General features: G+C 55.1%; 1 protein-coding gene across 1 annotated transcript; it reads right to left on the bottom strand.

The window, feature by feature from the left end:
* Nucleotides 1–27,145, bottom strand: GPA33 (glycoprotein A33). Its single transcript, XM_036894626.2, has 7 exons — nucleotides 26,880–27,145; nucleotides 17,168–17,322; nucleotides 13,452–13,668; nucleotides 5,481–5,633; nucleotides 1,293–1,412; nucleotides 1,008–1,128; nucleotides 1–783 (listed from the first exon to the last, which is right to left on the bottom strand). The coding sequence occupies exons 1-7, from the start codon at nucleotides 27,070–27,072 to the stop codon at nucleotides 657–659; spliced, it is 1,086 nt and encodes a 361-aa protein (XP_036750521.2). The 5' UTR covers nucleotides 27,073–27,145; the 3' UTR covers nucleotides 1–656.

Below are 27,145 nucleotides of genomic sequence, written 5' to 3'. Positions count from 1 at the left end.
CCACTGACAATTTTATTATTGCTGATGGCATTCTGAATGACGCAAAAAATTTAACAAAATATATAAAATACTTACTTTTAAAAAGTTATACATGGATCAAAGATTTATCACATTGCTTTTCTGATCATCCAGAAGAGAGCGATGTTTAACAGTGAACCGGGCAGGCCCAGCCAGGGGCCGGGGGACCGAGGCAGCCTCCACGCCTGAGCTCCTACGCGGGGGATGAATGGTGCGCCAGCAGTGCGGGGGCTGGAGAGGGGCGCCGCGGCCCCAACCTGCCGGGCAGAGCCAGTACCCAGCCAGGAAGGGCGGGCCGGGCGGGGGTCAGGGGCCAGGAAGCCGGCGACGGCATGCCAGTTGTTCTGGCCCGGAGAGAGTCCCACGACACGAGAATCCCGGGCCCGCTGCAGACAAGCTGCCTGAACCTCCTGCCCGCAGTGGGTGGCCGCTGGGCCGCTCCAGGGTGAAGGCCGGGTGGCTTCCAGGTAGCGGCGCCCGGCAGGCAGTCCCGAGTGACATCCCCACAGCCGGGCCACGCCAAGTCCTCCAGCCTTTTCTGTGTCGGTGTCCCCCGCAGTGAGTGGAGAGGAGGGTCGGGAAAATGGGGCTGGGGACGCCGAGGGGGCAGGAGGCTGGGGAGGAGCCCCAGGCGGCTGTCACCGGCCGGCGCGGTCAGGGGACTGGCGCCCGTCGCTCCTGCGGTCCTCGGGGCCGTAGTCCTCGTCGCGCCCCCCGGGAAGCTCTCTCAGCTGCTCCGGGGGCTCCCGGTAGGCGGCCCGGTCCCTGCGGGGAGCAGGGGGCAGTCAGCTGACCTGCCGTCGGCGCCCGGGCAGGAGGGGCACCAGCTCAGGGCGCCCAGGCACAGGCCGGCTCCGCCAGGAGGGAGGGACGGCCGGGAACAGGGCGCCACGCGGCCCGGGCGAGCCCGACGCCAGCCCACCCGCCTGCGGCGCCCACGCGAAGGGAGGGCAGCCCCCCGGGCCCCTCCCCGCGCCCGCGCCACTCACGGCCTCGTGTCCGCGGCCTCGGCCTTCCTGCAGCAGCAGCAGTAGACGCCGACGCCCAGGAGGATGAGGGCCGCCACCAGGCCGCCCGCCAGGCCCGCGTACAGGGCCACGTTCATGGAGGCTGCGCGAGAGGGCGGGGCGCGCCCAGGCCGCGGCTCAGGATGCGGGGCCGCCGGCCGAGGTCTCCCCGCCCACCCGCCGGCGCGCCGCTCCCAGTGCACGTCCCGGGGGGGCCTCGGCCAGCGGGCCTCCCGCCTCCCTCCCGCCCCGCGCAGACCCTCTTACGAGGTCTGACCGCCACCGTGATGTTGCAGGACGCGGCCGCCACCCTGTTGCTCGCGGTGCAGATGTAGTAGCCCGACATGTCCGCGGAGATGTTCCTCAGAGAGAAGGTCTGCCCTGAGGCTGGGGAGAGAGAGACCCCAGGGTGAGGGGTGGGGCGCGGCGGCAGGGCGGGAGCAGCTGGGAGTTCCGAGGCCTGGTTCCCCGGCGGAGCCCAGCGCTGAGCCCGCCTGGGCCTCACGGGCACCGGGGGAAGCACCCACGTCCCGCTGCACGGCGACCGGACCGGGCAGCACGTGCGGTCCTGAAACGCTCAGATGCATCGGGCACCCTGGGTGCGAGGCCTGGGCCCGACACTGAGTCTGTGACTTGGGCAAGTGGCTTAGCTTCCCCGAACCTCAGTGTCTTTATTAAGAAAAGAAAATGCTGATCGCGCCTGCCTCCGAGGGTGAGTGAGCATAAAATGAAGTACTGACCGATATAAGCCCACAGCAGAGAGCGCGACCTTCGGTAAGTGCTCAGGGAGCAAAACAGACATTGTGTATTACATGAAAATGCTTTATACTTGGAGGATATGAGTATAACCGCTTTCGTGATCATCAGAAACTGAGTCCCTTGGCTGGGACTCAGGAGGCTTCAGAACCCCAGGCCTCTGGACCAGATTTCCCTGCCGTGGGTGGCGTGTGGCTGTGCATCCGGCCGGGGGTCTGGACTAGGCTCTTCCCTTCATCTTCCACCCCTGCGTGAGCCGTCAGCCGCCTCATCTGCAAGTGGGAGGCCAAGCCTGCGGTCCCTCTGAATCCAGGGGACAGTCCCATCGCCCTCACGAGAAACCTTCCCGCTACTTCATGACCCCGGGTCTTCACCTTTAAGGAGAGAGCTTTATGCTTGGGCGCATGCATAGGCTCTGTCCCCAGCGATGCTCTGTCCTAACTGCTACTTGAGAGGCAGAGAACTTTGTCCTACTTGCTGCAGAGCCAGGCTTCATGGTCTCTGCTGCCACCAGGTGGTCACGCTCCCTCCGGAGGAGCCGGTCTCAGTTGCAAATGGAAACCAGGCGCTGGCCTATAATCTTCAGGAACAAGTCAGGGCTTGTTAGCGTGGTCACAGGCTCTCCTCTGGCCCGGGCAGTCACCCCAGCATGGTTTCTTTTCGGTTCCCCCCATGTCCAGCCCTCCCCCTGCCCCATCTTGGAAGATTGTTCCTCAGTGTAGATTTTCCTAGTCTGGATGTGCAACTCAACTACACTTCCTCAGATATGTTGTCCTTTGATTTTTTTCCAACAATCTTACGGTAGCTGGTGTAATATTTCAATCTGCAATGTCACAGAGAAGGCTTAAAGAAGCCAAGCGACTTGCCCAAGGTCAAAAAATTAAGAAATGACAAAGCGCCACGGAAATCCTGCCTTCGGTCTAGAACTCCCTGGAGCAGTTAACTTCTTTTTTAAAAATTACATCATCAAAGAGGAACGTACACTCATTGTAAGAACTAATAAGTGATATAAAACTATTGTTTCAATTCAGTTCAATCCAGAGAATCTTTAGATGCTGATCATGTCAGCCCTAAACAAGATGAAGAGGTTCCCTGTGCTCCTGGCGGTCCGTCTACCAGGGAGTTCATACCAGTGGGATCTAATTTCATCGGAAGGGTCAGGGAAAGCCTCTCGAAAGAACAGAATATAATAAACATCATCCATAACCTCACTGGCTAGAAACAGAGGCTAGTGATCTGAATTATTTTCTTCTAATTGTTTACCATGTACTTTCTGCAGATTCTTCCCGTGGAAGCCAGGGCACCGTTCTGTGGATGCTCGTTCTCTGTAAGACGCTAACCCTTCTATCCTAGAATTCCGTCCCTCAGTGTGTTTTCTGGAATATTGCTTACATATGATATTAATATATGGTACTGAAAAAGGGGTCCATGACCAGAACCAGCTTAGAAATCATTGGGTTAAATAAGATTTCTAACGACAGGATTCTCAGAGCTCCCAATATGCTAATGAGCACTGACCATCTCTAACAGGGGGTTATGGTATTAATGGCCTCATTTCCTAAACTAATTGGATTTTTTTAACTGTTAAGAGGCATCTTGAAGGAAGATACTTTGGGAAATGTTCCATGACCCCAGACACACTCCGGGGATGTATAGCCTTATCAGAGTTCCCCTGCTTTAGGGTATGAAACAGCTATGTGTGAGGTGTACACAGCACACCGCAGGCAAGCAGGTGGAACATTCCAGATTGGCCCAGAACCTTCCCAGTTATCAGAGCCCCGCTGCAGGCTCCTGGCCTTGTTCAGCTCCTGGCTTCCTCCCAGAGTCAGCACTGTCCTTCCACAGTGGACGGGATGCCCTTTGTGATCCTCCCCAGAAGGTGCCTGTGCCTCCCAAGCCCCCAGCAGCCCCTTCACACTCTCAGGGCTGCTTCCCCAGAGCAGCATCTCCCATCCTTCCCGCACACGTGCTCCCTACCCTGCAGCCACCCTGAACACGGTCCTCCACGCCTAGCCGACTCATCCTTATGGGTCCAGCTTGCTTAACAGCTGGGAATACCTAGCACTAATCAGGTGCTTACTATTACCCAGGCACCTGTCTGTTTACATGTACTTTCATTTTATCTTCACAACCACCTTATGAAGTACATACTAGTTTTAGGCCCATTGTTTGGGTGTAGAAACTAAGGCACAGAGTTTAAGCTAATTTGCTAAGGCTACACAGCTAACAAGTGGCAGGGCCAGAATCCAAGCGCACATCACGCTTTTGGCCACCACGCTGTATAGCTGGCTCAAGTGCCCCCTCCTTGGAGAAACCTTTTTTGATCCCCTTATGTATTCCCTGGGTCACACCACCACAGGGTATAAAATGACTGTAGCATTCACCACTTTGCAGCCTTCAGCTTTGGGGTCCCCACACACACTGTGCGGGAAGGAAGCTTAGGCCAGCCAGTGTCTACGGCAGACCTCGGTCACCTCTGGGGCAGTCACCGGCTCATTCACAGGCCAGAGACTGGAGGCCGTAGAGTCAGAGGAGAGCTGCCCGGTGGTTTCAACAGAAATTCCTGTCATACTCAATAAAAATTTGCCAGCCAGAAATATGTAAACAAAAGTGGAAGCTTATCAGAACCCACATTCCACCTGTTTTACATTTGGTGGAGCAGGTTCTACTGATTTTCTTTTAAGAAGTTCTTGTTTTGCCTCCAAATGAGTGAAGCAGGTAGAAGGGCAAAGTTCATCCTGGTCTGAGTGAAGCCGGGGCCTGTGCACTGACTCCGCGGGCTCCCTGGGCCTGGGGGCGCATCGCTCCCCTCCCGTCTTCTCAGAGCAGCTGTCTCCACCACCACGCCTGCCTGTCCACTCACGCTGAACTGGAAGACCTCCCGCAAGTTACACCAACAGGCCCCTTTCAGGCCTTGTCTGTCTGGCGTCCGGGAAGGCTGGGTGCCGCTGGACTGGCCGGGTGGGCTCTCGGGCCCAGGGACTCCACCAGCGTATCTCCCACCGTTTGGCCCCAAGGTAATAACCATAGGCTATTTGTACAGGATGGTTTTTGTTCAGTTTGTTTCCTGACTGTAGGGTCAAATACTAAGCTTCCCGGTACAAAACAGTATCTTGGCACTGTCGGCTGAAGCTACCGCCTCCTTCCCTGAGCATGGGGGACCTTGACAGCAGACCTGGTCCCGCAGTGTGTCTGGGGAGGTGGGGTTCAGAGGGTTCTGAGATGGACAGGCCTGGGTGGGGGACGGGGATGGGAAATCCCACCCTTGGGTGGAGCTAGCGTAGGACTCCGTGCGCGCTTTATACGTATACGTTGTAGACATGCATAGTGTCTGCAAATATATACTTTAGGACAGACTCATAATTCAGACTGAAATCCCGCCCGGATTCAATTTGCAGTTGACCTCTGCCACGTGCTTTCCCAAGGAGCTGAGTCACGGGGAATGAGGAGGGCAGGTGAGCATTTATTTGTGCTTCCACTACTTGCTTCACCTGAAACACTTTCCTTTCTCACAACAACCTGTGAGTTGGGTGTTATCAGGAGAAAATGGAGCTTCAAGGGATGATCCGGGATATCACAAGGCCACTGCGGGGTGGGACAGAGGGGCAGCCTTCCGGGGGACCTGATTGGTCAGCCCACCTGGCAACCCCAGCCAATCAGCTGGCCTGGCGTGGGGCCGCCTTCCTGCTGCCCGGTTACCTGGGGGAGCGGGCCGCTCGTGGTGCAGGATGTCGTAGCTCTTCCAGTTGTATTGAGGGGCCGGGGAGCCCTCCTCTGACTGGCAGATCAGCTGGATGTCGTTCCCAATCACCGTGTCCCCCTCGATGCGGCAGTCTGGTTTGGAGGGTGGCACTGTGTAGGAAAGACAGCAAACAACAGGCATGAACCAGGTGGGGCCGGTGATGGCCACCTACCTCCCATCCCGAGCGCGCACGCATCCTGCCTTTATTCATGGGAGTTCACAGCCCAGCGGCGAGAACGCTGGAAGATGAGTCCACCCGAAAGGATCCTCTCGGGGGCCTGTCACCGTCCCGGAGAAGGGGCGTGCACAGTGGGAAGCATCCTGAAAGCCGGTTCCGAGTCGTCGCCATTATAAATGATGGGGGTACTGGGGCCCAGAGAGGAGACTTGGCCAGGGTCCTGGCAGAGCTGCGGCCTAACCCGCCCCGCGGCTGTGACAGGTCCAGGGTTCCTCCCCGCCCACTGGCGCTCCCTCTGACAGACACTCATCTGCCCGGTTTTAGGGGAATCCTTCGGTCCCTCAGTGTCCCCACCTGTAAGGTGAGGGGACAGCAGGCTCCTTCTGGGAAGGGCCACAGGGTAAGACTTCTGGGGCCACGTTATGGTCTGTCACTGTGCTGCTTTTGTTTCAACACTTTAGAAACGTAAGCGCTTTCTTGGCCACAGGCCATATACCCATAGGCTGAGGATGGATTCGCCAGGGTTTGCCTGCCCCAGGGTTCAGCGTAGCCCCATTTGCTAAAGAGCCTGCGTCCAGCTTCTTAGGAGCGTCCCTTTAATTTATCCACTTCCTGTGCTGTGTGTATAGGATGCGGTTGCCCTGAGCGACCGGGTGACGGGAGAGACCCCAGGCAGCAGCAAGGTTGCCCACCGGGTGGGAATGAGGACCGAAGGGATGGGAGGGGACGGGGCAGGGATAAGGAAAGGCAAGCCCACAGAAAGGGGTCCAAAATTGAACAGGCCCCCCTCAAATCACAGTGGGGCCTGGTGACGGCTGAACCTGATCCCCCAGAATTTCTGAGGACTTTCCCTGGGCACCGTTAACATAGCACCGTGAACAGTGGTTCACTCTACACATGTTCCTGGGTACCTACTGCATGCCTGGCACTGTTGAGTACTGGGATGACAGGGTGAGTCCCTGTGTTCAAGGAGTCAAAGGGCAAGTCACTGGGCAGACAGGGGGCAAGGCTGCTAGGACCGGGTGGGAGGGGGCACGAGCAGGGGACCCTGACCCCACACAGCCTGGGCTGTGACCTGAGGAACAGTGAGAGTGAATGAGGCCGAGAATGGAGGTGGCGGTGGTCAAAGAAAGAGAGGTGAGGGCACTCCAGGCAGAGGGAACGGCATGTGCAGAGGCTCTGAGGCAAGGTGGAGCTCGAGGGCGTATGCCTGAGGCTTCAGGCAGCGTCCTCAGGAGTGAGAAGGGGGAGGGCACACAGTGGGAATCCCCCGGGGCGGGCCTGTTCCCTCCACGTCTTCCTTACATGCCGCTTGGATGGTCTGCTGGTCCCAGCAAATCGTGCTGCGCATTCCACAATCCCACCTGCACAGGAGCATGACCCCCCACGTGGCCCCCAAGCACGGAGGGGGAACTCCAGTCTCTGCCTGCACCCAGCCTCGCTGGGGGAAGCTATCTGGGGTGCTCCTCTTCCCTCTGGCCCAGCAGCCAGCAGTATTTCCCCTTGGAAAAGACGGGTGTTGGTGGGTGTGCCCCGCAATCCCCCCTGTTTTATGGAGGGCCAGCCAGGTGTGGGTTAGCACAGGGCAAAGTAGAGTCATTCCCCACAGCCACCCCCAGTTGGACAATCTCTGACCCTAAGAGGCCCAGGGTGCAAAGACGGGCGTCACCTACCCAGGCCCAGGACTGAAGCAGCCTTGTGGCCATCCTGGCAGCAGCCGCCTCCCTGCTGACCAGGGAAAGCAGGTGCCCGGCGGTCAAGGGGAGGTGCACCCCCTTCTGGATCAGGGCTGCTGAGCCAAGCCTTATCTCTAGAGCTCTCCAGAGGGAACGCCCCTCTCCACCCCTCAAAACTGTCACCCTTGTTTCCCAGAAGGCTAAGCCTTTACTCCAGTTAGAGAGCCGGCCTGACATATAATACCACCCAGGAGCCTCGGGCAGCCCGGAGTCCTAGGTGTGCGAGACTGCAGGCGGCCTTGCGCTGACCAGGTTTCCTCGAGATACAGGACAGAGCGTCAGAGAGGCCGGACAGGTCCGAAGGCTGGCTTCGCCTCCACACCCTTTGCGAAGGGGACTTGATTCAAAGCAAACCCGTAATTCCCTCGGGAGGCTGCAGTAGCCACAACGCAAACAACGGACCGACCGCCAGGGGCCCGGCCTTGAGAGGAAGGTCAGCTTCTTTGTCCCCGCGCCCTGAGCCTCGGGGCCCAGCGGCCTCCCGCCCCGCTCAGTCCCCACGCGCCCAGGGCCCCGGCAGGCAGCTCGGCGCCGCCAGCCCTCCGCCACCGCGGGGGAGGCCCGCGCACCCGGTGGTCCGGCTTCCCAGCCTGCTGGTCCCACCGGCCCCGAGGCCACCCGCGCCTTCGCCGGGGGCGGAGCCAGGGGCGGGGCGGGGCGCCTGGTCCCGCCCCTGCCTCCCAGAGCCTCGGCGCCGCCGCAGACGCCAGGGGGCGCCAGGGGGCGCCAGAGGCCGTGGCCGCCCGGCGCGGGGTCCCGGCAGGTGGCCGCGCGTGTGACCCACGGCGCGGGGTCCGCCTCTGCCCAGAAACTCCCCGCTCGCCTCAGGTCACTGTGAGGTCGCCTGGCCCAGCAGGCAGCCCCGCATGATTAAACACCTGCCTAAAAACAGCCCAGCAGCAAAGCCATTCAGAAACTTTTTTCAGAAGGATATTTACTGGATTTCGTAACACGCAGTACAAAATGACCTTCTCCTGTCCCTCCCCGCCGCGCTCCCTCTCCCACCATCTCTAAGGCAAGACATCAATTTCACCAAATTCCATAGTCTCAGATTACATTTGTATCCTTTGACTTTCCAGTTAACTAGTTCATCTCTTAAAATGCAGCTGGCCTGGGAGGGGAGGGGAAATCAGACATTCACTCCTAAGTGGGGGGTCCTGCTGCCTTTCCCCCAACCCACCTGTCGCCAGAAGGAAGTGGGAACCACAGAAGGGAAGCCATAAAGAGACAAATTTCCCCAGAAAAGGACCGGGTCCAGGGAAACAAAGCGGGCGGCCAAGCAGGACAACGGGAGGCAGGGAAGTACAGAAGAGAAACAAGATGAAATGCTCACGCTCTTGGCTTCGTAATACCGCTCCAAGGATCTAATGCAAATAAAAATTAAGAGCCACGTACACAAAACGATTGGTTGCAACACTCAGGACACAGCCTGAGTGTCCAGTCCAGGGGCAGCGGACTCCACGTGCATGGGCTGGGATGGCACGGAGTTTAGAGAACAGCAGGTTCTCAGACAGCAGGAAGGGCAGGAAGGGTGATGTGGTGTGGAATGGATGGACAGAGAAAGTCCTGACCCGTTCCACTACCAATTCAGTTATGCACATTAATAAACCCGTGGATTGGAGCTGCTGGAAGGAAACATGGAGAAATATAAAACCTAGTATGGGTGAATGTTTCTCTTTTTTAGTTTCCTTTTTTTAAAATGACAACTTTAAAGAAGCAAAGGATTACCAAACACAGCTATTTGTTTCTTTGTGCGTGGACTAAGGTTGTCTCGGTGGGAGGATGGGAGAGCGGAGCAGAAATGGACTCCATGTTAACAGCCTCGCACTGCATGGGAGGCCTTGACCTGAGAAGCACTCCGCACGCAGGCAGGCCCCGGATCAGTGGAGCTGGTAGGTAGGAAACACATCCCAGCACTCCACCTAGAAGGCAGGGCAACTGAAACACCTGTAAAAATTCTGGATGAAGTGTGAAGGACTTCATGGACTGCCTTGTCCGTGAGATAGAGGGGTGGGCATGTTCCTAAAGCTCTGAAACCATCAGCATCCCCAGGGAAACCCAGCAACAAGCGTCCACTCACTCATAGGGCAGCGGGGGGTGTCTCCTAAGACCCGACAGAATCTCGGTCTATAAATGAATGAGTGATGTGTCCCAGAGGCAGGAATTCTGTAGACAAATGAGGGCGAATGGGCACATCAGGGCTGGCACGGCTCTACACTCCAAACTTCTCTCGTTGGCTTAGGTGTAAGGAACGGTGAAACACAAATTCACCCCTGGCTACATAAAGCAATTGGCAAGCCTATGCCTGCTGTAGAGTGCGAAAGAGCACAGTGAAAGGCTAAGCAAATCTGGAAGGTTGGGGATCGTCCCGAACTGGGATGATGGTTGGTTGGGAATGGCAGGTTTACGTGGTGGAGCGGCCACAGGCTTGGATTTGGGCAGCCCTGCGTCCATGGAAGCCTGGACACTTCCTGGTGATCATTTACCCTCTTGGGCCTCAGCGTTCACTTCTATTAAACACTAGTGTGTGTGCTGGCTTTCACAGGTGCATGGCAGAGGTCAGACAAGATCATCTCTGCAAAGCACTGAATGAGATGCCTGGCACACAGCAGGCCCTAATAAATGGTAGTTATTAGGATTATGAATTTGGTGGGACCTATAACAACTCTCACACAGGCAAAGGTCACTGCAAGATCACGGCAGTTTCCTTTCATTTAAGACAGACCCCCTGGGGTCGCAGAGCTGGGGACACAAACAGACTGGAGATCTGGCTGTGTGGGGTGGGGGCAGTTTGGGAAGGGGGTTCCCTGCCCTGCTCTGTACAACTAAATACATGTAAAACTCCTTATTTGTTCACAGGAGGCTTGGAATTCTACCATGGAAGATTCCTCGTTATTGAAGCTTATAACATCTCTTGAAGGAACACACACCATGTTCCCAGGTGAGGGGATTTAATATTGTTAAATGTTATTCCTTTACAAATTAATAGGCAAATCAGATACAATTCTAATCAACTTCTTTTTAAGTAAGCAAAATTATTTAAAAATTAATATGGGAGAATAAGTGTGTAAAAATTGACAAAAATTTTTGGAAAAGTTTAGTAACAAGATATTACACAGCACAGATATTAATAGCCAACTGTATACTCTAAGGAAAAAAAAGATATCAACACTGACTGTAAACACACTACAATGAAAACCACCTGCTATTGGCATAGGAATAATCAAAAGGAAAATGAATAAAATAAGGAGTAAGCAACCAGCCTTATGTATATGTAACATATACCAGTATATGTAAGGACCTGTGACAAAAATGGCATTCCAGCCGGATGGTAATTATTTCTGTGGTAAATACATGATGCTGATGGAATTGGCTATCCATTTGGAAGGAAACAAAGTTAGACTCTTAGCATCTTACATACAAAAATATATGTAAGACAAAAATTCCAGATAGAATAAGGGCCTAAGGGTAAAACAACAAGACTGACAGATGTAAGAGAAGACTGTTTAGTTCATTTTTATAACCCAGAAAGTGGTGGTGACACCCTGAACAAGTCAAGAGACCCAACCACCATCACAAGACGACAGGCTACAGACTGGGACTTTTCCTGTCTCGGGATTCCCACCCAGGCCTCCAGGCTGAGGGCTCTAGATGGCAGCCATCCTCTGTACCCAGGGAGGCATGAGAAACACCCCAGCGGCCTCCCTGAGAACAGATCTCAGATTGTCAGTTACCTCCTCCTGCCCAGCTGAGAAGGCTAGGGGGGATTTCTCTGTGGGGGGTTCTCGGGAATAGGGATCCGTGAGCATTTCCCCTCCTTCCCTGGGGGACAGGAATTTCCCCATGTCAGGCCAATCCAGGGAGATGCCAAGTGAATCCCACAGGAAAAGGGGGTTGTCGGCTGTTGGGGGGCTGGCACCTCTCAGTCTCTGGCTGAGGCTCACTGAGTGACAGAAGCCTGTGCTGTTCCTGGACGGTGATGACGGAAGGGCTTTGTAGATGTCCCTGGGAGTCTGGGGGCCCCCGAAGGGCAGACTCTGCTGCCTGCCCATTGCCCAGAGCAGCTGACTGGAGGAGGCCGGGTGGCAGGTGGCGACAAGAAGCAGCTGAGACAAGGATGGGGACTAGCAGGCGCAGGGGCTAACGGGGTAAGGGTGGGACTGATTCTGTCACACTGAAGGGACTCTGTCCCGGGTAGCTGCTGCTGGGCCAAGGGGAACCCTAGTGGGGGACGGAGAGTCCAGCCAGGGCCGCACACACTGCCTGTGTCAGGGGAGGCCCCTGGGGACTTCTGAAGCCCCCATTCACGCACCCCACAAAAGGACCTGTGGTAGGATGTCTGCCGTGCCTGAGCTCAGGGACCAGGCCTTTTCTGTTCTCCTTTAACCCTCCCTCCCTTGGTCATGACCTCCGAGGAGCCAGGCATGGGGCTGGGGTGGGGTGCACCAAGGAGCTGAAGGAACAAACCCACTGCCTGTCCCCAAGCTTCAGGGGGTCAGGCCCAAGTGAGGAGTGAGGGGGTGAAGCTTCGAAGATGTTCAAGTTTGGTTTAGATTGAACTGAGTTTTTTCCCCCTGACAAATTAACAAAAGTTACAGAAATTAAAAAGATTGCTAACATTCAGGGCTTATAAGGATATGGGCAGACAGGTGTGCTCATATGATGCTCACGGCCGTGTAGGCTGCTTTGGGGAACGTAATTCGCCGTTATAAATTAGCATTTAGCAAAGGCAGCCTGTGGCCTAGAAATCTTATTTTTAAGAACCTATCCTGCAGAAATAAAGACAGCACAGTAAAAGAAGAGGCATATGGACATCAGTACGATTCATAAAAAACGGGAGCAGCCTGAGGATGTCCTCGGGAAGGAGCGCTTGCGTGAATCACCTGTCCATGCGGTGGAACGGAGGCTGTTACCATAGATCTGTAGGACCTGATCAGGGGAAATGTGCACGAGACATTAAGGAAAAGAGAGTCCCAGAGTGATCTTTATAATATGATGTCCTCTTTTTCAAGGAAAGGAAAGAAAGAGAAAGGAAAAGTGCATGCGTGTTGGGAGGACGTGTGGAGAAGCGGGGAGGGGTGTGCATCAGTATCGCGCTGGCCTCCTTGGGGTCGGGGTGGGGAGGGGATGGCTTCTTATTCCTTATTCGGGCTCTGTTATTGACCCACCACAGTGCTTTCAAAAAGCCAGGCAGCCACTGTATGCAATTAAAAATAAAATGCTACTATGTAGTGTAAAGGGGAAATAAAGGGAAAATGATCATTGTTTGGTTTGAAGTGTTGCCCCCTGGCAGGGTGGGGCCCCTTCTTCCGGACACGGGGGAGGCTCAGGATGTCTTTCCGTATCTGACTTCGCATCAGGTGGCCCCTTAAGCTGGGCCTCAGCTACAAAATGAAGATACTAGCATTGATGGTTGTTCAGATCCTCCCCAAACTAAAAGCTCCAATAACAGGTTATGTGTATGAAAAGAATGTTATCCTGGGGCACACTTCAGAGGCAGCGGGCCCTGATGAGTGTGCGTTCCTGGGGGCTGGGGTGGGGATAGTGGGGTGAAGGGCTTCTGCAGCCCAGCTGGTGGGTGACGGCGAAGGACGCACTCGCAAGGCAGGGCTTGGCGCTCAGCATCAAAGTTTGGCACCCTGAGAGTCGTCCCAGTGGCCTCGAAGATTTCTCTTTCTCTCCTCTTTAATAAATTAGGTGTGCAAATGGGGAGAGTAGGCATGGGGAAGGAGCCCGGGCGGCGCGTGGGCAGTCTCCCAGGCGCACCCCAGGATCGCCCCAGATCGGCCTTCCCCTCTGTCCTGGGGAGTGTCTGCCCTTCGGGGAGAACTCAGGCCATCTTTGGTTATCAGGGTAGGGGCAGTGCCCCTGCCCTGGGACAGGCTGGCTGGGCACGGCCCAGCTCCGGGTTAGGCACCCTGCCTCTGGCTTGCTTCGTCTGCCTGCCGGGGCACCAGCACATCTCCCTGGCCCAGCCTCCTTCTGCCTCCCAGGGCACGGGCACAGCCACTCACCGAGGACCAGGAGGCGGACGCGTGACTTGGTGGTGCCACCCAGGTCCGCCAGCAGGGAGACCGTGCATTCGTAGGTGCCATTGTCATCCATGGTCAGCTGGCTGATGGTGATGGAGGCGTCCGACTGCTCGGCGCTGTCTGATATGCTGACCCGGTTCTTGTAAAGGTTCCCGTAGATGTACTCCTTGTGCTGAAAGGTCCAGGTGAGCACCTTCTCCTGGGAGGAAGAAGAAATGCCACTTGCTCTCCACCCTGGCATGGTGCTTCCAGCCTGTCCTGACTACGCTCACCCACCCTTCCCAGACCCAGAAGCGCTGACACACCAGCCCCTCAGAACAGTCAGCCTGTGGGGCCCTCTTACAATGTGTCTGTATCACTAATGAAAATACTGGCTGCCTAGGGCAGGCAGGCAGTTCATAGCAGATGCACATGTAGATAAAAGGGGGCTTTCTCAGACCCCAGCACTTCCGCCTCTTGTTACTTCAGGCATCTGTCTTACCCATTCCGGCCCACGTCGATCCTCGTCCATCAGTCACCAGTGTTCATTATGGACCTACTATGTGCCAGGCATTGTGCTAGCAGCCACCCTTGGCTCCCAAGCCCACATAATTTATTTAACTCTCATCTTTGGAATTGATTATTCATTGATATACTCATCATTTATCAGACAGAACATGGTACTGGTTAAGATCACTACTTTGGAGCCAGACTGACTCAGTTCAAATCCCAGTCCTGCCACTTGCTAGTTATATGGCCTTGAGCAAAATGCTTGACTGTCTGTGCCTCTGTTTGCTCTTCTGTAAAATGGAGATAAAACATAGTAACCCCAATGTCATAGGATTTTTGTGTGAGGGGTTTAAGTATATAACACATGCAGAACAGTTGAGGCATTAGCCAGCACAGGAGGTTTCCCAGCATTGTTACTCTCCGCACCTAACATTCCAAGATGAGTCACTCACAATCTCCTCCCCAAGGAGAAACCTGGTGATGGGCAGCCTGATATTCCAACAGCTTATGATTCGCTATGGGACCTCGGAAGACAGTCTGGAGACATAGCGTTGGGTCTGAGACCTGCGTATGCCCAAATCAGAAAAGGCACTCTAATCTGGAGGGAGACAGCCTGTGCCAGGGCGGGCGAGTTGGCTAATGGGGTGCAGGCCCCCTGGGCTGGGTACACTTGTGCAGAGTTACACGTGCTGGGTATGCATGGTAGGGACAGATAACTCAGGAAGCTTGGCTGAGTGTGGCAAGGTGGGAGGCGAGGCACCTTGGGCTGTGGACCAGCCACGGAGGCTGGCCTTTCCCAGCTCAGCTCTTCTGTGACCTGCTGGCTCAGCCTCGACCTTTCCTCCTAATCATGGCCATCCCAAGGCTTCTTCCCCGGGTCTCCCCCCTGAGCACCCCCCCTTGCTGAGACCTGTCACAACAGTCTCCTTGAGGGCACAGATCTAATCCCTCTGCGCCCCTGCCTGACCCCGAGGGGGTTGCCTCAAATCCTTTGGGAGTGAGGGATCCATCAGTCAACAAAGAACCCTTAGGACTTGTCTCAACACTCAGGAGCGTGAGACTCTACACCTCGTTTGCTGGACACACATGATGGCGAAAGGTGTCCTTCTAGGATGGGCAGATGTTAGATCCGTCCAGATGTTAGGATGTCAGACGGCTCGTGTCTGCCAGCTGATGGCAGCAGCTCCCCTGTCTAGGCTTTTACCCTGAGAATCTGGAAATAGCACGCATGCCCTCGGCCCTTGGAGCCCTTTGGGCGACAGACAACTGGGTGTGTCAGGCCAAGATTTATTTCCCTTTCCCATCGGCCCTGCTGCCCTAGGACTTGGGTGCTGGGCCACCCTTTCTTCCTTGTCAGGAGAAAAGCTGCATGGTTTTACTGCAAGGGTTCGGGGACCTAATACTTGCTTGCCTCGGCCAGGCATGTCTGCATTTTAAAAGTGGACCTCCCTTTTAAACTTATGAATAGATGCTCCACTTACAACCACAGAAATGGGAATCTGTATTGTATGTATATAATGACAGACTTCTTTCACCTGTGAAATTGTCAAATGTCAGTTTGAGAATGCTCTGTGTTGAAAAAAACAGGTGCCTTTGTTCTTATTAGTGGAAGTTGAGATTGGCATGACATCTAATGAGAGCAATTTGGCATTATTTATCAAAATTTTAAAGTCACATCCTTTGACCCAGAATTTGCATTTTATTAATAATTTATTATATACATACACACACACACACACACACACACATACATATGTATCTCCAGAGACATGCATATGAAGATACTATATATATGCTTATAAAGATATGCATATATGAAAGAGTATTTGTAGCAGGAAAATATAGGAAACAAATCAAATGTCCATCATTGGTACATATAATATATTCATAAAATGGAATACTTAATACAAATGTTAAAGAGGAATGAAATATATATAAATGTCCTGACATGTGGAAAGATCTCCATGATATGTAGTGTTAAAAGAAAAAGCTGAGTACAGAACAGTGTATATGTGGTACATGTAAACGTACATATTCATGCACACATACGTACACACATATACATATATATCTGTATATACATGGAGTTCTATAGAAGGCTCCCCAGAAAGCTGCTCAGAGTGACTGCCTTTGGTGAGGAGAATAAGGGACTAGGAGTCTCTGTGGGCCTTTGTGTGGTTGAATCTTTAGTCATGTGCACACGTATGGCACAAACGAGGTTATCAGCAAACAGGCGCTCCTGTATTCTGCTGGGAGCACAAAATGCCCCCCAGAAGGCATTTGCTAATGTCTATGAGAATTATAGAGGCATTTACCATTCCTGGAAGTGGATTCCCCAGGTGTACCTGCCCCCACACACAGTGGCACAGGTAAAGGGCTGTCCCTGGTAACAGGAGAACTGGGAATAAGCATGTGTCCATAGTCAGGGGGCTGGTTAGGTAGTAAGAGTACCCACACCATGGCCTCCTGAGTGGCTCCAAGAATGGGGTGCCCTCTACTAACTGGTAGGAAAGCTCTGCAGGAACTACTGGTTTGTGAAACTGCAAAGGACAGAACAGTGCCTGGAATATGCTTGCTACCTTCTCTGTACAGAAGGGAAAACAGAGCATGCACACACACGTGAGACAGATTCACATTTTCTGGACTTTGCATAAAGAGTCACTGGGAGGGTACCCCAGAAACTCAACCGATTCTCTTACCTGAGAGTGAGAGTCGAAATACTTAACAATCATAGCGGATGCCAGCCGGCCCCAGACAGCCAGGACCGGTGAAAATCAGCCCCGCCTGGGGGGCAGAGGGATGAGGTGGGACAGGAGGGCATGGATGGGCATGAGACTTCTCAACACCCCCTTTTTATACGGTTTTACTACTTTAACCATAGAATTACATTATATATTCTAAAATATAAATAAAAACAAAACACCCCAAAAGAACCCAAGCAGGAAAAGAAATCCAAAACACTATAAAATAGAAGGTGGCCTCAGGGAGAGCTTTATACTAATCAAAAGAAACCTGAGCCTGGCCAGTAGAAAGATATTGTAGCGAAGGTGACTTCTTCAAAAAAAAGATGGCATTATAAGGCCTTCCCGGGGTCCGACCCTCCTGGCCCCCCGCCGCCCGGCCCAGCCTGCGTGGTGCCTGTTCCCCAGGAGGTCGGGGTCAGGCGGGACTCATTCCCATGGGGCCCCCAACTTCCTAAGGATGCTTACCGAATGGCTCCTCAGAAGCTTGTCCCAGTGGATGAATCCTTCTCGGTTGGGGGAGGAGGTTTGGTAGGTGCACGGAAGGGTAATGCTTGCTCCCCGGGCAGCATAAAGAACGTCCTGTGGGGTTTCCACAGAGATGGCATCAGCCGCCACCCAGACTGGAAGGAAAGTGGAGGGCAGGAGGAAGGAGTGAGTGACATGGGGGTAGCTACTCGCTGCCCGCAGGGCCTCTGCGGGATGCCCAGTCACACGCTCCTCCTCCGCCCCCAGCTAACTCTGCAGCTGCCGGGTGGCCTGGGACACCAGCCGTTCTCCTCCCAGACCGGGTGAACATGCGCCAGGTACCTCGGTCCCCCAGTGCCTGGCCGGCAGCATCACCAAGAGGTCAAGTGCATCGGGCGGGGGCTGTGAGCCGCAGCCCCACCTCTTACCACATGTGTCAACTTTTTGCAGCCTCAGTCTTCTAACCCATAAAATAGGAGCACTTCCCAGAGGTGCTGGGAGAATTAAAGGAGACGATATGTGCAAATACCTCGCTAGGGCCAGGCACATAGAAAGCTCTTGATAAATGTTTCCTCCATCTTTTCTGTTTTGATGCTGATTTACTCGTTTATTTAACAAATATTTATAGAGCACTTAAACGTGGCAAGAATTTTATGAATAAGATTAAATTGAGGTAAAGAGGCGGGGGATTCCCAGGAGAGTTATTCTCTGTAAATTCATCAGAAGGTAAGGAAAGGAGCAGGGCCACACCTGTGTCTCATCACGCGTGTTCTTGTCCCCAGGCGACCTCGCCTCCCCTCCGTCACGAGGTGGGGCTGCTTCCTCCCCTGGCTCTGGGTGGGCCGGTCCCTACAGCGTGAGTGGCGCCGTGTGGCCCCTGAGGCCGAGCCAGGCTTTGCCTGGGCTTCTCGCGGTGCTCACCCTGGGCACCCAGTCAGCACTCGGAGGGGGTAAGGAAGCCACATGGGAAAACCAAATGTAGGTGCTGGGACGCACCCCAGCTGAGGCGCCTGGGGACAGCCAACGCCGACTCCCAGACCTGTGGGTGAGCACGCCCAGCAGCCTCGGGGCAGAGCTGGGCTGTGCAGAGCCTGCCCTTATTGACGATTTGTGAGCAAAATACATACTGAAGGTGCCGTAAGCCGCTGAGCTTTGGGGTGGTTGGTGTTGCAGCAGCAGCAGCAGTGGATTCCAGGCAGGGCAGACCCGGGCAAGGCTGGGAGGTGGTGGGGGCGGGGGAGGCCTGGCCCAGGTGAGGAGCCGCGGGTGGGGAGGCCGGAGGAGAGATGAGACGGGGCTGGAGGGGTCTCAGGCGCCCCGGGCCTATGGAGCCTATATTTCGAACTCTTATTTTTTTTGGAAGTGGGTGGGTAGGAAGCCCTTGAAGGGATGTAAGCAGAGGTGATACACCTGACACACATTCTGAGCAGCTCGTTCTGGCTGAAGTGAGGTGCACAGGAAGAGGGTGGGAGCAGGGGAACGTGCACGCAGTCATTTCACTGGTCCGGGAGCCAGTGGTGGCCTGGGCACGTCGTGGGGGCAGAGGGGGAGGGAAGTGACCAGAGCTGGAATGTGCAGAGAACGTAGAGCTCGTCACAGATCACATCTGACGTGTCAGAGGGACAGAGTTGTCCAGGAGAGATGCAGGGTTTAGCTGAGCAGCTGGAAGGAAGGACTTGTCGCTTGCTGGGATGCTGAGGCGGGGCCGTGGGCACGTGAAGTCGGAGATGAGTATCCGACACCCACGTGGGCTGCTGAGGGGGCAGCTGTGTGAGTCTGGTGTCCACGAGAGGCCGTTGACAGCAGGCGATGGGCAGGGTCACCGGGAGTGCGTGGACGGGGAAGACACGTGGGACCCCGGTGTTTGGGGTCAGAGAAATGGGGAGGAACCGGCAAGGGAGGAGAACTGGCTCAGAGACGAGAGGAGAGCGGAGAGGCAGTGTCTCCAGGTCCTGAGAGCAGGGGGGTCGCCTCCCCCGACGCCGGCCATCTGTGGGCCGGGGAACTGGGCGCCGAGGTGGGCCCGGGGTGCGGCGGGGTTCGAGAGGAAGCGGACAGCTTTTGCCAAAAAGGGGATAAAGAAAAGGGGCCTTGGGAGTTAAGTCTGTAAGGTCAAGAGAGGTTTGGGCTTTTAAAAAGATATGTGTTTGACAATTTGAAAAGTATCTCCGACCGTGCCGCCCTCATTTACCTCCTCTGTGGGATCTCTGCCTCCCACCTCGGGGTGAGGCTAAGGCACCAGGTGTGACACCCAATCCGAGACTAGAAAACTGGGGAGGGGAGGGGTTCGTTCCTAGAGCCTTCCAGCGCCTCCTTTCTCTACTTCCTCGAGGGTCTGCTGGGGGCACCTCCCTTCTCAGCGTGGGGATCCCGCCCTCCCCGCAGCAGGGGCAGCGCCGTCCTCTCCCCTCCTGAGCGCTTCGCCCCTGCGGCCCCACAGCCTCTCCTGCTCCCCACTCCCCTTCCCGCCCTGCTTTCTCCTCCTCAGGCTGAGCTCTGCTGACATTCCTGAGCAGCATCCGTCTGACAAGCTCTTTCCCCACAGGTGCCATCACGCATGTTCAGGGATGGTTAACCTCGGAAGGAATCAAAACCCGTCACTGTAGCAGTTTGTGAGGAAGAAGTTTTGAGCGCACAGCTCGTCTTAGAGAAAGTGTTCAGACTCTCCCCAAGCGGAGTGGCTTACTGGGTCCTTGTGCCACCTGCCGTCCCTGCGTCCCCGCCCCCTGGCACTTCCCTCTCACGAAAGCTTATTGCACAATGTGGCGCAGACACTGGAGACAGACTGCCTAGGCTGGTATCTTCACGCTCACTTTTCCTAGCTGTGTGACCTTGGGCAAACTTAGTTCACTTCTCTGGGCCTCCACTTCCTCAAGGATAAAAGGAGAGCAATAGCATTTTCTAACTCAAAGTTGTGGAGGTTGGAAGACTGAACGTATTTACCATGCCCAGAAGCAAGGACGGGAGCAGAAGTCTACACTCATGTCCCCACCTCTGCTACGCTGTGTTTTCTTCAAGTTCACATCCCCAGGACTCAACAGAGAGCCTAAGACGTAAGAGGCGCTCAAATAAGTGCTCTTTGACAGCAAATGAATGAGAATTTAACATAAAAAAGATGGGTAGGATTTACAGCCAGAGAAACTTGGTTGAAGCTTCTATCCCACAGATTTCTGCAAGATGCAAAACGACCCAACAGAGGACCAAGGGGCCCGGAGAGAAGAAGCCAGGTCTGCAAGGTGCCCCAGGCGCACACAAACGGGGAGGTCATTTAACGTCCCTGAGGGGGTGGGTGTGGAGACACAGCCTGAAGCCTCAAGGATTGCTTGGAAATAATCAAGGTTTGTTAAGAAGATAATAAACTGCCTCTTGAGAGTTAACCAGAAAGTCGTACATCTAAGGAGGAGGATGAAATGCTCGCTGGAGCCGCTGCATTAGGCAGACACAGCATGTCATGGGGACCCTTGGGAAACCGGCAGCAATGCCTCCACTTAGGAAAATGCATTTGCTCAGAGCACCGGCACTCTTAGTTAGGGAGGCGGTGCTGGAAGCCGGAAGGGACCCGGCTGCCCCAGGCCTAGTTGCTCTGGCCGGCAAAGGGCTGGTCTGAGGGCAGGGGGGAGGGAAACACGCAGCTTGGTTCGTCCTGCCTGCCCGGGTGGGAATGGCCCCTGCAGGCTCTCCCACGGGCAGCTGGGGCAGGAGGACTGAGAGGCAGGGGGGGCCTTAGACTCAGTGAATGTTTCTTGAGCTGTTTGTTCAACACGGGTCTTCAGGAATTTATAAAATCCCATCAATCCAATGAATTTTTCCTCAGGCCAGTTCAGTGCATGGCCCCAGGAAAATGATCAGGGCTGTGTTCCTGCCTCACCGCCTCCAGGAGCCCGCAGGGGCGTCCCCGCCCTTGCTGCCCACCAGCTCTCCTGACCTGCCTCCGGCAGTGTGTCCCAGGCACACGTGATTCACAGGCCGATGTGGGTCAGTGCCTGGGGTGCTCTGGGTGTGGCCCCACCCCACCCCTCACCGGATGGCTCGCTCCTCCCAGCAGGGTCTGTGCCTCAGACTTCTCTTGTGTTGGAGAGAAAAGCTTACTGGGGAGGTGGGTCTTGAAATATGCCCTAGGGGGTTCAACCCCCTATGTGGAACATTGGACTAAAAGGGAATGGAGCAGGATTCGCGACTGCACGCACGACAGTGTCCCATTTCCATATAGCCACAGAGATAGCGCAAACTTTGAAAGAAAATACACCACAATACAGTACTAATGACAGTTACCTCTGGATTCTGGGATTATGGTGCAACCTGGGGTTTCTTTTGTATTTTTTTCCTCTAACCATTCTGCAACAAACACACAGTACTTGTGTAACCACAAAGCCATGTTGCCGCTTGTAAGTCAGGCGAGAGTGCGGAAGTAGAGAGGGGGGCAGCCTACGTGTCAAGGAGCTCGCTAACAGGTGGGCGAGAGCTGGCACTGGACCCGTGAGGGCTCTTGAGAAGGGTCCTGCCATCTCCTCTGGATCAAACCACAGAGAGACCTGAGCCGCTTGTAGATTACGGGGAAGAGGCTCCTAGAAAGTAAGAGAGTGAAAATAGAGAAGCCGGATGGAGCGAGACCCCAGCGTGGTGGGGGCGGGAGGGCAGGAGAGGGGCAGGGCACCACCAGGGGCACCCATTCCCAGGTGGGTGAGCCAGGGGGTGGGGTGGGGTGGTCGGCTCTGCCCGGGGCCCCACCCTCGCCCTGCCTGCATCCCTTCAGTGACCTTCGTGACCAGTCTGAGCGCGGGTGTCTGTGTGTGGCCGGGTCCTGCCCCTGCCAGGTGTTTATGGCATCCCTGATTCACCAGGGCAGGAAATGAGGAAGCAGCCCAAAGGTCGCTGGGTGGCAGAGGGGAGGGAGGCACCTCAGGAAGGAGGTGGGTTCCAAGTGCGGCAGTTTGGAACAGGCCAGAGAGGGCTCGTCCAGGGACAGTGAGCTGGGAGGGGAGAGAAGTTCAGCAGGCAGCGAGGAGACACATGGGGCGCTGGTCTTCATCCCAGTCCCCGTCACAAAGAGACTGCCACGTGCTCGGCTCAGCCTGAGTCTCTTGTCTAAGTTGGGGAGTCATGAAGGCTGCTGGATCTGTGGGTCTGTAGGAGCTCAGACAGTTCGCGCAGGCAGAGGGGAGCGAAGCTGCACGGAAGACATGAGAAGATGGGGCCAGGGAGGCGGGAGGAGAAGCAGGAGAGGGTGTTCATGGGAACCGGCAGAACAGAGCGTTTGTTGAAGGGAGGCATCAGCAAGGCCAGGCACTGTCAGGAGGACCAGGGCACGCCCGCCAGGCAGCCCCCCGGCCTCTGGTGACCAACAGCAGGATGGCAGCAGGCTGGGTTACCAGGAAGCGCTGGGGTGGGGTCTGGAGGGCAAAGCAAGACGGGGTCATTCCTGGGCCCACCAACCACGTCTTCCCTGGAGCCTTATTTCTCCGACTGTAGTTTCTGGACCAGCAGTGTCATCACTTGGGAGCGTGTTAGAAATGCAGACTCTCAGGCCCTGCCTGGGCCTCCTGAACCAGTCTGCATTTGCATAGGGTCCCAGGTGACTTCTATGCACGTGAAGTGCAAGAATGCATGCAGCGGGACCCCCAAGTTGAGGCAAGAGTAACTCCAGGGAGAGGAAATCCCAGGGCAAAATACCTCTGAAACCAAAATCAGAGTGAGAAATAAAGTTTAAAGCTGGTTCACTGCTTACAAACTACAGTGTGGGGCTGGCTCTCTCCTGCTCCAGCAGAAGCAAATCAGCACCCCCCTCACCCCCTTCAGATAAGCCCTTGCAATTACCCATTGGTATGGAGATGACTTCCTCCACCCCTGAGGAATGCTTGTTGATATGCAGATTCACTAAAGCCAGGCGAGATATTCTGGAAATATTACAATTTTACCCACAGCAGGGAAGCAGCCAGATGGTGCCGAGCAGCAAGTCACATGCAGGGAACCAGCCTTGGTAACAGAGGAGACTGTCTGTTAAACCTACTTTTTGGGTTCCACTGTGTAACCCTCAACCTGGCCTGACTCAGGAGTCACCACAGAACTTGTTCAAAAGCAGAACAGGGCCCAGATTCTGCCCCTCAGGATTCTGCCCTAGAAGGCCCAGAGGAGCTGGGGCATCTGTGCATTTACTCCCTCAGTGATGCCGAGGTTATCCACCACACCTGCCCTTTGCACGCACACCCCCCTGAGGCTGACCATTCATTATATCCTCCCTTGTGAGGCCGGGGGCTGGGACTGGGACATTTTAATCCCAAGTGCATCTCTGACGGGCAGGCAGTGTAGCTCCCGGGATGTGAGCCCTCCCGACAAACGCTGGCTTTGGACTTGTGCTCAGGCACCAGCAGGTGTTGCCCAGGCCCCTGCAGTGCACTTGCAGGCTGACACCACCCTGGCTCTGGTGTGAATACTGCCCTCTTGGGGTCAAGATTCAGTGGGCTCGAGGCCACGCTCCTGTTTGATTCTCATCAGATATGCACATCTGAGGCTGAGCCCATAAACCTCACAGCCTGAGCCAGGTCACTGCCTGGAGCTTAGACATGCAAGTGACCCTGGGCTCAGACGTAGCACACTGTGACCCCAGAGAGCCTCCTGGCCTGTGAGACCAGCGGAAACTTGAACCTTCAGAGGGGGCATGTAGGTGTAAGGCGTTTAGGGAAAATCCTTCTGCTGGAGATGGGGGCTCTAACAAAGACCCCTCAAGAAGGATTCTAAAATGGCTCAAGGTCAAGAGCTTGGGAACTTAATTCCTATCAAAAACCTGTCATGAATCAAGCATCCATGGGTTTACTGAAAATTTTTAGAAGGGAGAAGAGAAAAGTATACTTCCTCATCCAGTACATTTTGGGATGATGGATTCCTTTATTGCTCTGTGCAAAACAGTACTTTTGTAAGTTTTTCTAAGGTTTCCTCTGGTTCCAGGAAGATAAAGCTTTGTTTGTGTTTTTTTTTTATCAAGCCGTCAAAGATTTTAGTGACTCCTGGCTCAGCTGCTTAGGGACGTTTTTGCCCTCTGGTGGGTTCCTCGTTATGCACCCACTCCCTGCAACTGTACCTGCCATCACATCAAGTCTTCCATGGAGTCTGCTGGCTGAAAACATCCCCAGCGTGGAAGAGCCAGGGTTTTGTGCATAAGGTGGAGCATTTTCTCTAGGAGCCTTTGGGAGGGATGATAGCTTAGGGCTCCTGCACAATGATTCTGACTTTCTTGGGGCACGTCCGCCAGACCAGAGCGATTGATTCCCAAAGTCTAGTTAATTTCCTGTAACTTATAGTTGCCCTCATTAATAATAACAATGTGCATTACGTGCCAGGCATGGCTGCAAGATCTTTACATTTATAAACTCATTTGCTATCATTAGTCATAACTTTATGGGACGTCAGATTGCATTTTGGCACAGGTAGAGTACCCTCTCCCTTTCACAGAATGCAGACCTGAGGTCTACCTATGTGAACAGATGTGCCCCACATTAAGTCAGTTATAGAACCGCCTCTCTCAGTGCAGTTGAGTGCCCCAGTAGGAGGGGGTGGGAGCATCTGCCCCAGCAGGAAGAAGCATTTTGTCACCGACCTTGTTGAGAACTGTGGCTGACTTTTAGGCAGTTTGAGTTTGGTTTAAAATCGTCTAATGCTCTGCCTCTGTTTGTGCCCGTCTACATGAGATATCGTCTGTCACCCCAAAGTCAAAGAGTCCTGGGACCTATGCTCGTCAGCTTGGTGTTGCTCTGCCCAGGACATCAGCAAAATCTAAGTTGTTGCTGTGCAAGTTCAGGCGGAGGAAGGGAGAAGGGCAAAGTCCTGTAGGTCTTCCGGAACCCAGCTCAAGCTCCACCTCCTGCAGGAAGCCCTCCCTGACTTCCCTGCTCCTTCCCTTGGTGTCCTGTCATGAGGCCACCCAGTTGCTTTTGGGTTTGACCTTTGAAGGCCTCCATTGCCCACTTGCACGTGGCGATGGCTATTTTGCTCCTGAATGCTTCCACTTGACAGGCTGTGTGCCCCAAGCTGGCCACCACTGAACCTGGCTTCCCGCCCTGCTGCTCCAGGTCCCCACTTAGTGTGAGGTGTGGAGGCGATGGTGGCGGGCCTGTGGTGCTGCTGGGCAGGCTGGGGGTGGGGATGGAAGGGGGTCGGGGCAGAAGACGCACTCCATCTGGGTCTGAAGTGGGTCCAAGAACTGGTTGCACTGGATGAGGTCACCCAGGGGTCAGGGGAAGAGGCAAAATTACCCATCCAAGCAATTCAGAGTTAAGACCACTTTCATTCTAAGCCAATGAGCGTTTTGTTTTAGGTTTTCTTCCTAAGCCAAAACCCTTTCTTTTTATTCATACACAGGTTGTAGCTGGACTACAAATGCAGGGGTGTTTACTGGGGAGACAGGCTCTGGAGAAGAGGATCGGAGGGTCACTGGCCCAGCTGGGGTGGGGGTGGGGGTCATTTCCTTCCAGCCCTCCTCCCCTGGGGCTTGAACGCCCTTCCCGTCTGGGCCTGATGGCCAAGGCAGGTCCTCATGGCTGCTGTCAGTCCAGACCCGCCCTCCTGAGGTGCCTGTACAGACTGCCCTCAGGACGGAGCTGTCTGGATGGAGGAATGAACCAAGCAGTCCGTCTAACCGGCCCCTGGTCGTTTGGGCCTCCTGAAGGGGCTCGAGCAGCCCGAGCTAACCCATTTTTTCCAGGCTGCCTCCAAGCCCCGGCACAGCCCTGCCCTGGCACCAGCTGCGCCCCCACCCAAGGGCCCCAGGGGTCGGGGCCAGGGGCGCCTGGGCGCCTGGGGCTTGCTCTAGGGGCTGGGCGGCGGGCTCCCACCAGGGCCCCCGGCTCCACCGCCCAGGCCTTGGGGCCCACACTTCCCGGCGGGCCTCTCGCCTCCTCCCAGCGCATGTCAGGTCCCCGAAGCCTGCAGCAGTTTCTAGATCGAAGCTGAAGGGACTGCTCAGCGTGAATTACAGATGCTTCCAAAAGCTCCCCACCTCTCACCCTGCCTTCCCCAGCAGCTTCCTGCCCGTGCCCAGGACCCTAACGCCACGGCCCCCTTCCGGCCGCCAGCTGCTCCCTGGCTGCCCGCACGGCGCCTTTGCTCTTTAGCGTTTGACTTGGGTTTAACCTTGGGATCAGCGAACATCCATCCGACTTCTCTTTGGTGGGGGTTCCCCGTCTTCCGAGCTTTTAACATCAGGGTCTCGGAGGCTGAAGAGCTCTGGCCTTTCTAGTCTGTCTGCTCTTGCTCTCGGGGTGATACTGGGTAAGTTGCATTGTTCTCTGCCTCAGTGTCCCTGAATGGGATACGCATGTTATCACTCTTAGCCTTGCCTCTCTGGTTTTAAGGCAATGATAAAATCCCAGACAGGAACATGTCTCCCACACACACTGGCTTTTCTGAGAGAATCTTGATTTCAAACACTTTGTCCCTGCTGTTTGATCTTGTGTCTGATTCTAGGATCTGATTTGGGATCAGAATATGGAGTCTTGAGAATGTATGAATCCTTTATTCCAGAAATGGGCTGGAATTTTATTTACTAATGTGCAAATAAAAACCACCCTGATTCTGCTGCCGGCTGGCACCTGCTGTCTGCGCGGTGGAACGTGCCGTCTGTCCAGCGGGAAGGCCCTCCCTGGGGAGGCCCTGGGGACCCCGAGCACTCCGGCCCCATCTCGCCCACCCCGGGCACTGACCAGGGCCGGGGCCGACTCACCCGCACAGAGCGTCCACAGCGCAGGCCGCATCTTCCCCACCGCGCTCTTGCTTCCTCTCTGCCCCAAGCCCACCTGGTGCTGGACGATGGTACAACAGCTCCGGCCTGGCCCAGCCTCGGTCCCTGCGGTTTTGCTCTTCCCGTGCCCCTCTGCGTAGCCTGTCCCCCACGGCCTGCCCCTCACCTGGACCATCAGGTGAGTTCACCTGTGGGGCTGGGCTTGTGCTCCGCCTACGCCACCAAAGGCCCCAACGGGAATCTCCCCA

The sequence above is a fragment of the Manis pentadactyla genome, chromosome 19 (genome assembly GCF_030020395.1).
Source record: "Manis pentadactyla isolate mManPen7 chromosome 19, mManPen7.hap1, whole genome shotgun sequence".
Lineage (NCBI taxonomy): Eukaryota > Metazoa > Chordata > Mammalia > Pholidota > Manidae > Manis > Manis pentadactyla.
This window is presented reverse-complemented; position numbering and strand designations above follow the sequence as displayed.